The 13,396-nt window shown below is 46.9% G+C and overlaps 1 protein-coding gene across 1 annotated transcript in view; it reads right to left on the bottom strand.

The window, feature by feature from the left end:
• Nucleotides 1–13,396, bottom strand: part of LOC107114506 (anoctamin-2-like) — a 278,223-nt gene that overhangs the window by 27,369 nt on the left and 237,458 nt on the right. Inside the window, 3 exon segments of the mRNA XM_015416015.1 lie at nucleotides 3,760–3,908; nucleotides 10,355–10,455; nucleotides 12,498–12,555. Coding sequence (XP_015271501.1) covers nucleotides 3,760–3,908; nucleotides 10,355–10,455; nucleotides 12,498–12,555 — 308 coding nt within the window.

Here is a 13,396-nt window from a genome sequence, read left to right as displayed (position 1 = left end):
AGAGCATCTTTAATCTCCACTTCTGCCTGATGCCCTTTCATGACAATCTCAACTGACAGCTCCAGTGCTGAGCACCTCCGAAGGCCTGCTGCCTGTGTGGGTGGTCCCTGTCACTCAGCAGTGAATCTGGCAGCTGAACCACACAACAGGCAGGCCAGGGGAGGAGCAGGTTGGATTTCACTTGTTTTCTATCTTTCTTAAATCCCAGAGATAGAACTCAGTGTGGCAAAATGAACAAGGATCGGTGATGCGTTAGGGTTATAGAGAACAGATCCTCCTGTTGGAAGTATGAATCTGAAACTGGACTCAAGAGCTAGAGCTCCTGCACCATTACCTTTTGTGTAGGTAAGGGAAATTCGGCTGGCGCAGGTTCGCAGGCATACTGAGAGGAAACCGCCCAATATATTTGTTTGGTTTACAGGGCTATTTATATTCGGCTTTCTGTATGTCTGCGGTGCCTAACAAACCCAGCCATTAAAAACACACCCTGGGAAAATCACAACATTATAACACAAATACATCCATAAATTCATAGTTCAAAAAGGTAAGTGCCCTCTGCAAGAGGATTGCCTGGTAGTATTTTCAAGAAGGCAACAGGAAGGGTGTCCTGGGGATGTCCTGGGGAGAAGTTTCCATCAAGGGCTGAGCTTCCCCAGAAGCCTGGTGCCAACCCCTCTTTTGTTGAAAACTATCTGTTTGTATTCTACTGAGATTTTATGGATTTGTTAGCCCTCTTGGATGCTCTTGAACAAAAAGTTTGGATATAATTAAATAAATAATAAAATAACATAACATAAACAGGGTCTAAACAAAGCTAGCTGGGGGAGATCCATCAGTCTCTTAAGGTGGACTATCATCTTGCTGACAGGGACAGAGGCGAATGATAACGGTGCCTTCAGCAGATAGTGATCTGATAGGGTTACCAGGTCCTTTTCTTCTGTTGGCGAGGGGTGGGAGGGAGCTTCCCAGGAGTGGGGGGAGCCGGGTGATGTCACCACACTTGATGTCCCTGGTGTGATGATGTCACTTCTGTGTGATGTCATCATGCTGGGGACGTTGTGCTCGACCATGGCTGTTGGGGGCCAATTGGCCGGTGGTGGGCTGGAGCCCATGAAATCAGGAGATTCCCTGCTCCCACCTGGGGGCTGGGAACCCTATGATCTGATGGTGTTCACCAGAAACCTGCACAGTAGATCCAACGTATGTCTTTTATCAAATGCAGGATCCAAAACAAGTGAGGACACTCCTGTAGATGTCATGGAGGCTATGAAGTTCTGAGCATGGCCTAATAAAGGAGATTCAATGTGGTTACTAAAGACTCCCAGGACTATCAACCTCAGGTAGGCTTACCAGGTTCCTGCTTCTAGCTGGCTGGCCCTTCCCACCACTGCTCACCTGGTAGATAGGAGAAAAATGGGGGGGGGGGGAATCACCAGTGTACTCATGCAATGATGTAACTTTTGGCACTACCAGTAGGGACAGCATTGCATCACTGGTGATGATCTAGCTGAATGCTTGCATGTGGCATAATGGAGTTTTGGCCAAGCAACATGGTGGCATCAATTCCATTTGCATAAGAATTGACATCACCACATCAGGACACCTGCAATTGTCCTCCCGTTTTTCTTCTACCACCCAGCTGAGCAGCAATGGGAGAAAAATGTGTGTGGGATGAGTATGACTGGAACTGGTGCCACCACATTGATGACGATGCTCCAGCATTCAGTCAAGAGGGCCAAAAGCTACAGCATTGCTGGTAACATGATGACATCACTTTCATTCAGACTAAAAGTGATGTCATTGCATCAGGAAGCTGATGATGGTCCTCATGCCAGTTTGGTGTAGTGGTTAAGTGCGCGGACTCTAATCTGGGAGAACCGGGTTTGATTTCCCACTCCTCCACTTGCACCTGCTGGATGACCTTGGGCAAGCTGTAGTTCCGATAATTTTTATTTATTTATTTTTTTTATTTATTCAAGTATTTCTACCCCGCCCTACCCCGCAAACGGGCTCAGGGCGGCTTACAGAGGCATAAGCCATACATAAAATACAATAAAAATCAGTAAAATCGCGATCACAAGCAATAACATACTATTAATAATAATAAAATGCTATAAATTCCAAGATGGTCTGCAGTTGGTTCCTACAGGGAATACTCCCTGTCGACATTAGTTGTAATAATATCATTCCGGCAATATTAGTCCAAGTTAATCAGGTGGTCTTGCTGCCATATAGTTCATGTAGTTCACCTCGTCGCCGGGCTATCAAGGGCGCTCCAACTTGATGGTATTTCCACCGTTGGGGCCCTGATCTCTTCCGGGAGCTCATTCCACCAGGTAGGGGCCGCCACTGAGAAGGACCTAGCCCTCGTCGCAGCATATCGTACCTCTCTGGGACCCGGAACCACTAAACAGCTCTGGGTCCCGGACCGAAGTGCTCTTGGGGGTATATACGGGGAAAGGCGGTCCCTCAGGTAGGTCGGACCCAGGCCATATAGGGCTTTAAAGGTAAGTACCAGCACTTTGAAGCGGATTCGGTATGCTATTGGCAGCCAGTGCAGCGCCTTCAACCCAGGCTTGATGTGCTCCCACCTGGGGAGGCCCATCAGCAGCCTAGCTGCCGCATTCTGCACCAGCTGCAGCCTCTGGATCAGCGACAAAGGCAGCCCCATGTAGAGAGCGTTACAGTAGTCTAGCCTTGAGGTGACCGTCGCATGGATCACTGTAGCCAGGTCTTCACGGTCGAGGAAAGGAGCCAACTGCCGAGCCTGCCTCAGATGGTAAAATGCAGACCTGGCAGTGGCTGCTACCTGGGCCTCCATTGTTAAGGAGGAGTCCAGGAGCACTCCCAAGCTCCTAACCTCCGATGTAGGCACCAAAGGTACCCCATCGAAGGTCGGGAGCCCCAACCCCAAATAAGAGCTGTCCTTGAAAAAGAGCAGTTCCTGTCAAGAGCTCTCTCAGCCCCACCTACCTCACAGGGTGTCTGTTGGGGGGAGGGGAAGGGAAAGGAGTTTGTAAGCCGCTCTGAGACTCCTTTGGGTAGTGAAGGGCGGGGTATAAATCCAGTCTCCTCCTCCTCATCCACCCCCCTCCCATTTGTCTCAAGCCAGAGGCGACATCATCTCAGCCTTGCCCCACAGATTGATCTCCGTGCTGGTTACTAGCCTCATGCAGGCAAGCCTAATTTAGGAGTCTCCAGCATCAGTCTTGTACCACGAATCCTCCCCATACAAGAAACAATCAAGGATGGCCACTGTCTGCTCCAAGTCCGTCTCTTTAAGCTGACCTGCCGACTGATTATTCAACTGACACTGCAGTCAGACAACTTGCAATTTAAACTGATTTAAAAAATTCAGTCCAAATTACGTCGTTTTTTTGCAGGATATGTACATTAGTGTTAACTTCACCATTAACAAAACAGGAAAAAATAAAATGTCCTAAAAGAACAAGTAACCAAGGAGCTGACCCATCAACAGTAATGATTTCAGGAGAGCCAGTATTCTTGGTCGCATAGCTCATTTTTATTTCTTTTATTTCTTACTATTTTACTTCATTTGGGGCCCAAGGGATCAGAGCAGCTTACATGGTTCTCCTCTCCTCCATTTTATCTTCACAACAACTCTGTGAGGTAAGTTAGCCTGGAAGTACATGACTAGCCCAAGGTGACCCAGCAGGGGATTTGAACCTGCATCTCACAGAGATGACTGATAAATATGACTACTACAAGCAGATTGCAAGAGATGTTCAAAGACCTTACTCATTTCCATGTATTCTGGAGTCAACCCAGTGAAAGGTTCCAATACATAATCCAGCTCCCATTGCTGTGGAGGTTTGGATGGGGTAGAATGACTTTCCTTTGTCTCAGTTCGATCATCCTTTAGCTTTCGGAAAAGCTTCTTTAATTTTCTGAGGAATGAACAGAACAGGCAGTTAATGTGGTTTTTTTAAAAAAAAAACATCGATTTTAAGAAGCACTAGCATACCTAGCACATTTGACGCTCAGAGATTATCATTTTAAACACCCCCCTCCTGCTGCTTGTTTGGACTGAAAAAGCACTGCAGGCCTGGGTTACTTCACAGAATCATAGAGTTGGAAGGGGTCATACAGACCATCTAGTCCAACCCCCTGCCCAATGCAGGGCGAGCCTAAAGCATCTCTGACAAATATTCGTCCGGCCTCTTCTTGAAAGCTGCCAGTGAAGGGAAGCTAACTACCTCTCTAGGCAGTTGATTCCACCTTTGAACTACTCTGACCATGAAAAAGGTTTTCCTAATATCCAGCCAATACCTTTCTGCATGTAATTGAAACCCATTGCTTTGGGTCCTATCCTCTACTTCAGGGCTGACCAGAAGAAAAGATGATCCGCTCAGGCCAAAGGGGAGGGGCAGAAGGGAGAAGAGGACACCTGATGACGCTTTCTCCAATGCCACACCCCTTACCTGAGTGTCTAGAGCCCCGCCTCTTTATATGGCCTCCCAAATTCCAATTTTTGCTTGCAGGCTCAGTGGTGCAGTCTCCTGATCCACTCTGCTTAGCCCTCCCCCAGCCTCTCCCGGCTTGCTCAGCTCCTGCCCCAGCATGTCTACACGGCTTCTTAAAAATGCTCATTCCATCATGAACTCTCCTGCAGAGGAGGAAGCCATGCCACAGTCAATGGCCATGCCTCGAACTTCTCCATCCAACCAATGAAAAGGCAGTCATCGGGCACATGAACACCAGACTGGCTCCATGGGAGTGGCTGCACTGTCTGCGAGTGAGCAGCCTCACTTCAAGGGGCTTAGGGATGAGATGGAGGGAAGGTAGGGTTGCCGGGTCCCCCTTGGCCACTGGCAGGGGATGGGGGAGTAGGGTTGCCAGATCCAGGCTTTGAAGCTCCTGGATGGAGCCTGTGGAGGACAGGAACCTCAGTGGGGCACAATGCCACAGAGTCCATCCTCCAAAGCCTCAATTTTCTCCAGGGGAAATTGTCTATGTAGTTTGGAGATTACAGGTGCCATGTTGGGGACCCCCATTTTACTCTGACTACTAGTGTAACTCTCTCAAGTCACCTATTACTGATCCTTTTAGGTGGAGATGCCAGGGACTGAAGCTGGAACTGTCTGTTCACAAAACAGATGCCCTACCACAGAGGTTGCCCGTTCCCAGGTAGGAGCGGGGGAATCCCATGATTTCATGGGCTCCTGCTTGCTACTGGCCAGCTGGCTGGTGGGAGGAAGCCCCTCCTCAGACAGTCACGACCCAGCGTGACAACCCCAACATGATAACTTCACGCAGCAGTGATGTCATCAGCCAGGGACATCACACAGCAATGCTCTTGTATTTTTTTGGGAAAACTCTATGGTTACCACAGTGTTGCCATGCGACATCCCCAGCATCATGATGTCACTTCCACGTGACATCATCACGTCGGGGATGCTGTCTGTGGTGACGTTGCCTCACCCCCTCACTCCCGAAAAGCGAGTCCCACCCCTGCCAGCAAGGAAGTAAGACCTGGCAACCCTATCTACCAAAGAGCTACAGCTCTTACTCAAACAATCCTTCCAAAAATTCTTCCATTGTGTCTATCCCATTTTACATCTCTTGTGAGGTAACCTAGATTAAGATAATAGCAAATTGTCCACAGTAAGGAGTGAATTTCATGGCTGACAAGGGATTTATTTATTTATTTATTTATATTTTAATTTATATCCCTCCCTACCCCGAAGGCTCAGGGCGGCTCACAAGGGCACCATGTGCCAAGGTTAAAACAGTAATACATAATTAAAACAATAAATTACAATAAAACACAATAAAATTTTACAAACAAATTGGGCCAAGATGGGTGCCCTTAACACCTTCTCCACTATATGATGTAGCCATCATAGGGTTGCCAACTCCCAGCTGAGAAATTCCTGGAGATGGGGGGGATGGAGCCTGGGGAGAGACCTCATTGTGGGGCACAATGCCATAGGGCCCATCCTCCAAAGCAGCCATTTTCTCCAGGGAAACTGATATCTGTAGTCTGAAGCCTGACAACCCAAATTAATTGATTTAGGTATATTTTTAGGATTTTACTGTCTGTTTTAGTGACTAAAATACATAATTCAAAGTCATGATTAGGAAAAAAAATGAGAAAAGAGTACCATGAGCAAGAATTCTCCAATCATGAATTATTATCCCAGAAAAATTAGCAAAAAGATATACAAGCTAAAATGTCTTAATTAAATATTGGCAACTACCTAGACAGATACACACATATCACTTTATACTATATACAGTATGTTTGAGAGGAAAAAGCCAAGTTAATCCACAGGGCTACAAGAAAAATTTCCCCCACGACCTGCGCATGCCAGAAACAGAGAATATGAAGGAGTGATGTGTCTACTTTTTAGCTTCATATTTAAACAAAAACATCTCTTTTAAAACCAATTAAAAGTGGGCTTAAAAATAGTTATTTGTAATAAAAATGTCTCTAGTTTGTGCTCCTAGGTTGTGGGAGGCAGGTTTCAGTTTAAATTGTGTTCTTAGTTTACCTACAAAAGGAAGCAAGAAGGGTCAGTACCATGTGGAAGAATTAATAAATTGAAGAGTGATGGCCAACACATTTTGAAAACTGGGCTTCTTCAAGGTCTATGGCTCTATAAGTTTTTGTGTTCAATAAAGTGCTCTGTCTCATTGCTAGTATCAAAGAAGCCTCTGACATATCTCTTGCTTAGATGGAGTCCTACCTGAAGAAGATACATTTATAAAAATGCACAGCATTTTCATGGAGCTTAATTATTTTTCTAACCATCACTTTTTTGAAGTTCATCTCCCTGTTTTCTTTTTCTTGGTCTGTATTTATTTGTTTGCTAAAAAGGAAAAAATAATAATCTGTACTACTTTTCTCCCGACATAGAACTCAAGTACAGTTGCCCAGTCTGTGTTGGGAAATTCATGGAGATTTGGGATCAGTGCCTGGAGAGGGTGGAGTTTGGAGAAGGAAGGAAGGAAGGAAGGAAGGAAGGAAGGAAGGAAGGAAGGAAGGAAGGAAGGAAGGAAGGAAGGAAAGGAGCTAAGCAGGGATGTAATGCCACAGAATCCACCCTACAAAGCAGCCATTTTCTCCAGGAAAATGGATCTCTGTAGTCTGGAAAATCAGTTGTAATTATGGAAAATCTCCAGGCCCCACCTGGAGGTTGGCAATCATAGACCCAATGTTATGCAAATATCCAAAAAAATATCAGCAATTGAAGAGAAGCTTAAAAATTAGGGCAAGTGTACTACAACAGTCAGACAGCCTGGAGAAGGGGGTGGGCAGCAACAGGAAAGAAGGAAAGAGGAGGAATCAACATATGAACACTGTACTTCACAAACGCCTGGACAGAGAGGACAGAGTTTGTCTGACACCTACAAGAAAAGATGCCAAGCAGATCTCTCTTGGGAGGAAGCTCCAACCCACAAAGGTGGCTCACTCCCAGGTTGTCAACCACCTACTCTCAAAAGAAGATCCTCCAAAGACGATCCCAGTAGGTGGGCAGGTCACTGTATCTGCTTTCCTTTCTTTTTTCTTGTGTTACCATCTCCCTGTGATCAGGTTCTACTTAATAACTCCAACGATGGCTTCTACAGGCTGCCATTGTGCAGACCTACACAAGGGTCACTCAATTGTACAATCCCCCATAAGCTCCATTGACTAGTGGAACACTGAAACAGGAACTTCCCAAGTTCCAGCAACCCTGGATCATGTAATTTTTTTAGGGAGCATGAGTCCTTGTTAGGGAAACAGATGCTCTGAAAACTACATGTCCTTGTGCCTGGGGCACTGCTGAGCATTATTTATTTTATTTATTTCATTAGATTTCTTAACCGTCCTTCCCCACTTACACGAGGCTCAGGGTGGTTTACGACGACATAAATTCAATACAATTTTAAAACCAATTAAAACTACAAGAATTCAATATTAAAACATTCAGCATAAATATTAAAACACTTTAAAAACAAGATGGCATATCTAGCATTCAGATCTTCATGGGGGGGTGGGGAGGGTGCCAGGCAGATGTAAGGAAACCGTCACTGGCCTCAACCAAAGGCCCGGCAGCACATCTCTGCTTTACATGCCCTGCGAAACTTTAATAGATCGGACAGGGCATGGATGTCATTTGGCAGAGAGTTCCACCAGGCTAGGGCCAAGGCTGAGAAAGCCCCGGACCTGGTCGAGGCCAGCCGGATATCTTTGGGGCTGGGGATCACCAGGAGATTCTTATCTGCTGATCTCAATGCCCTTTGGGGGACATATTGGGAGAGGCGGTCCCGAAGGTACATAGTTCCTTAAGCATTAAGGGCTTTAAAGGTGAGCACCAAAACCTTGAATCTGATCCGGTGCTCCATTGGCAGCCAGTGCAGCTTGCACAGCACTGGATGGATATGTGTGCCCTCTGTGGCGTCCCTGTAAGGACCTGCGCAGCCACATTCTGTACCAGTTGGAGCTTCTGGGTCAGTCTCAAGTGTAGTCCTACATAAAGCGAGTTACAATAATCCAACCTGGAGGTGACCATTGCATGGATCACTGTGGCAAGGTCAGGGTGAGACAGGTAGGGGGCCAGATGCCTAACTTGCCGCAGTTGGAAAAATGCCTGCCATACAACATTGGTGATCTGCGCCTCCATAGACAGAGCGCGAAGATCACCCCCTGGCTTCTGACGGTAGGTGCCGGTGTCAGAGGCACCCCGTCAGTGGCTGGGAGTTGACTCCCCAATCCTGAATCCCCCCCCCCAGCCACAGAACCTCCATCTTAGCTGGATTCAGCTTCAACAGGCTTTGTTTCAACCATCCCACCATGGCCTCCAACCCCTCAGCTAAATGTTCGGGGCAGAGACTGGGTGGCCGCCCATCAACAGATATAGCCAGGTGTCATGAGCATATTGGTGACACCCAGGCCCAAAACTCCAAGCCTGCTGGGCGAGGGGCGCATATAGATATTAAACAACATTGGGGAGAGAATCGCCCCGAGGCACTCCACATATTAGTGGGTGTCTAGTTGACGTCTCTCCTCCTATCACCACCCTCTGTTCCTGATCATGGATAAATGAGATCAGCCACTTCAAGATTGTCCCACAAACTCCTACATCAGTGAAGTGGTGGATCAAGAGATCATGATCAACCATGTCAAATGCTGCCATAAGATCTAACAGTATCACCAGTGCTGACCCGCCACGATCCAGCTGCCTACGGAGGTCATCTGTGAAGGTGACTAATGCCATCTCCGTCCCATGGCCGGGGCAGAAACCAGACTGGAATGGGTCCATTGCTGATGTTTCATCCAGGAAACTCTGGAGCTGTTTGGCAACTGCTCTTTCAATTACCTTACCCAGAAACAAGAGGTTCAAGACTGGGCAGTAATTGGCTGGGTCAGTAGGATCCAGGGTTGGCTCCTTCAACCAGGGCCTCCTTCAATCCCTCTGGGTAGACCCCTGAATCCAGGGACAGATTAATAATGTCTGCCAGAGGACCCTGTATACCCTGTATACCTTTGCCGCCAGCCTTCACCAGCCACGAAGGGCAGGGGTCTAGGAGGCACATTGTTGGCCTGACAGCACCTAGAAGCCAATGTTGGATTAGGCCAATGGCCCATCTAGTCCAACACTCTGTCACACAATGGCCAAAAATACCAGGTGCCATCAGGAGGTCCAGCAGTGGGGCCAGGACACTAGAAGCCCTCCCACTGTTGCCCCCCCCAAGCACCAAGAATACAGAGCATCCCTTGCCCCAGCCTGAGAGTTCCTATCTATACCTTGTGGCTAATAGCCACTGATGGACATCTGCTCCATATGCTTATCTAATTTCCCCTCGAAGCCGTCCATGCTTGTAGCTGCCGCCATCTCCTGTGGCAGTGCATTCCATGTGTTAATCACTATTTGGCTGAAGAAGTACTTCCTTTATCCGTACTAACCTGACTACTCAGCAATTTCATGGAGTGCCCACGAGTTCTTGTATTGTGAGAAAGGGAGAAAAGTACTTCTTCCTCTACATGCTCTATCCCATGCATAATCTTGTAAACCATCAGTTTATACAGGGGCATTATGATACTGGCAGGTATGTTGTCAATTCCCTTCCTAATAATCACCAGCTGGGATTATTCCCCTCACCAGCTGGGTGGGAGCAGCCCCTTGGGGATGAAGGCCGGGTCAGGTGCCTTTACTGACTCCATGCTCATCTCACAAGTCCACACTCCCTTGAGGAGCCACTCATATGGATCAGATCCTCGTCGTCTTGCTGCCTGAGCCGAGTCATGACCCAACTTTCCTCGGGTAAGTCCGGGAGAGCGGAGGCAAACTCCGGACAGATTTATTACAGTTACAGGAAATGGTGTACTTGTGACTGAAATACTTACGGGACTCCGATTTCAAAGATGTTGTTTTGGATCAGCTGCTTCCCCAGCATGATGATGCTCAGCTGGATGCAAAGTTCCATCAAGCATCCTCCAGGAGCGCACTAAACAGAAAAGTGTACAGGTAAGGGTGCAAGCTGGCAGGAAATGCAAACCTAGCCTCCGTGCTCCGTCCACTGCTGTGGAAGGAAACAGCAGCCAGTAGACAGTAAAGGGCACCCCAGCACACGTGCATCAAAGAAGCCTTGGCATCATGGGATCTACAGTTGCCATAATGCCAAGGTGCCTCATGATATCAGAGGGTATTTCTTAATGGTCAAAGAAACAAGAGTGGGACCTCTGAGGACTCACAGAGGAGTGGAAATCCTACCCATCCAGTGCCCTGACCTCTATCTTCTCGCCTCTTTTTCTGACTAATCACCCATTTCCCACCCCTTCTCCAGCAGCCTGTTCTTGTGCTTCCCTCCGTCCCTCCTCCGCTACCTACTCAACTGGTTGGTTTCCCCCCCACCCTCCAGCTTGGCCTTACTCCTACTTTTTACTGTTGTGTGTGTATGTTTTGGTGACTTTTGCACATGTGCAAGTGTTGCATGCTATGGAGGGCAGGTTAACCCTGTTTATTGATAGACCTTGAGATTTCCGCAGCTTCTCAGAAACACATATCACCAGGGGTAACCCCCTCTTGCTGTGGGTTTTTTTATGCACACAGGGGATTATCAACCTCCAGGTGGGTCCTGGAGCTCCCCTGGAATTACAACTGGAGAAAGTGGCAGCTTTGGCAGGTAGACCCTATGACATTATACCCCATTGAGCTCCATCCTCTCCTCAAACCCCACCCTTCCCAGGCTATACCCCCAAATCCCAAAGCATTTCCCAACACACGAGTACTATACCCCCAAATCCCCAAGCATTTCCCAACACACATCAGTACTAAACTTATCAATCCCATGTACATTTTCTGAATCTATCTGTTTCACATTAAGTGTGAAGTCAGGCAGGAAGACTGGGAGCTTGTTCACGATTAGTAGCCGGTTTTAAAAGAGAGGTAGGTAGGAAGGAAGATCCCAGACCTCCTTGTTCAACCAGAAGAAGGTGGGGCATCTGTGTCTCCCCACTTAGTTGATGGATCAGCCAGGAGAACATCTGCTACACCTCCCTGTGATGGCACCCTGCATGGCTCTGTTGGATGTTTTTGTGGCACTGGAGTTAAGAGATTTCTAGTTAGTCCTGCAAACTGCAGGTGAAGACTCTCAGTGATGAAAGACGTCTGTATTTTGGATGGGACCCCAAACACAGACTACGGAAGCCAAGCAACTGGGTGAGAAAGAAAGGGCTGCAGGATTCCATAGCTTTCGTAGCTTTTAAGAAGTATTTAGCAGAAAGCAATGTCTGGACTGTCGGCCAGGTGATTTGTCCATTCAGAGCAGGGCGGGGGGGAAGCAGATTTTTAAATTCTTGGGAAAATAACTGTGCTTTTGTTTGCTTTACTTGTAATAAATATAAACTTCATTTCTATCTGATTTATTCCAGTTTATGCCATTGGAGAGATCTTGATATGACAGGGGAAACGGACAGCACCTTTTGCTTGTCTACTGCCAATGATTTCACCAAGCGACCTTGAATCATAGCATAGGGATAGGGACATAGTATTGTATATCCCATTTGCCAGTATCAAGGATTATAACCAGGGCCTTTTTTTCTGGGGGAACACAGTGGAACGTCGTTCCAAAACCTCTTTGTGGAAACAAAATTCTCAAAAAATGTTTAAAAGTTCATAAGGGGCACCCATGTGTTTCTCCTTCATTTCCCTCTTGAGAGTTCCAGCACCTCTTTTTCCAGAAAAAAAGCTTTGATTATAACTGTTACGTACTGAGCCTGAACAGTACCTGGAAACTGGCTAAGCTTGTTCCACCAGAACAATAGATAGCCAGGATCTTGGAATGGACCTATAGAGGAGGAGTTGTAATGTAAATAGCCTATCGGTGGTGGTGGGGTGTGCTGGGATTTGGTCTCTGCAGGCATAATAACAGTACATATTTTCTGAGAGCCAAATGGATCAGTGAAGTATTTATTTCTAATTGTTCAAGGTATGGCTAGGGGTAAGTGAAAACATGTTCAGAGAGGGTATTTAAATGTGCTTACTTACCTCTTCCATGCGATAGCCGTCGAACACGTACACATAATGTCCGGGTCGACCAACAAACCTGAGAGCAGCATAAATTTATAAGAGGGTTAAACCAATATCAAGAAAAAGAAGAAGAGTTGGTTTTTATACCCCACTTTTCTCTCCTCTAATCCCCTTCCCTTCTTCTCCCCACAACAGACACCCTGTGAGGCAGGTGGGGCTGGGAGAGTTCTGAGAGAACGGTGACTGGCCCAAGGTCACCCAGCTGGCTTCATGTGGAGGAGCAGGGAAGCAAACCCAGCTCTCCTAGGGTTGCCAAATCATTTTTACCTCGCGGCGGGGGGCTCCCGTTCGGCGTCCTGAGCGCGTGTGCAAAGCGCGTGCCGCATGCACGTCACCCAGATGTGACGTGATGATGCCGGGCACGCTGGGGGCGGGGCCACAGCCATTTGAGGGGAAAACTCTATGTTTTCCCCTCTCGCCAGATTAGAGTCCGCTGCTCTTAACCACTAAATCACACTTATTTTGGGTATCCAAACATTAAATTTTAATAGCTTCATAAATCTGAACTGCTTCAGTTCAGCATTAGAAAGAAACAATGTCCTGCTACAGGTAATGTACCTGAAATTCCTTTTTTTTTAAATTTAAAATTGTGAAAGTCTGCTTTAAAAAAACAGGTTCCTTCTCTGAATTATGAATACTTTCAGAGTCTACATCCATCGTCAAGGAAACCAGGAACTGAACCATGAAAGTGAAAATAGCTGTATCATGACCAGTAACTCTAGATCAACCATCTTAATTTATCTCAGTCAACAAAGACGCAAGGTGGGATATTCCATTTGCAAGAACATGAAAGAATTTAAAAAATGGATATGTGACATCTGTATTCCTCCTTTCTGTGGAAATTCAGACGTGTGAGT

This window comes from Gekko japonicus, unplaced genomic scaffold, assembly GCF_001447785.1.
Source record: "Gekko japonicus isolate JY-2015 unplaced genomic scaffold, Gekko_japonicus_V1.1 scaffold159, whole genome shotgun sequence".
NCBI classification, from domain to species: Eukaryota; Metazoa; Chordata; class Lepidosauria; order Squamata; family Gekkonidae; genus Gekko; species Gekko japonicus.
Note: the sequence above shows the minus strand (reverse complement) of the source record. Positions and strands in the feature narration are given on the sequence as shown.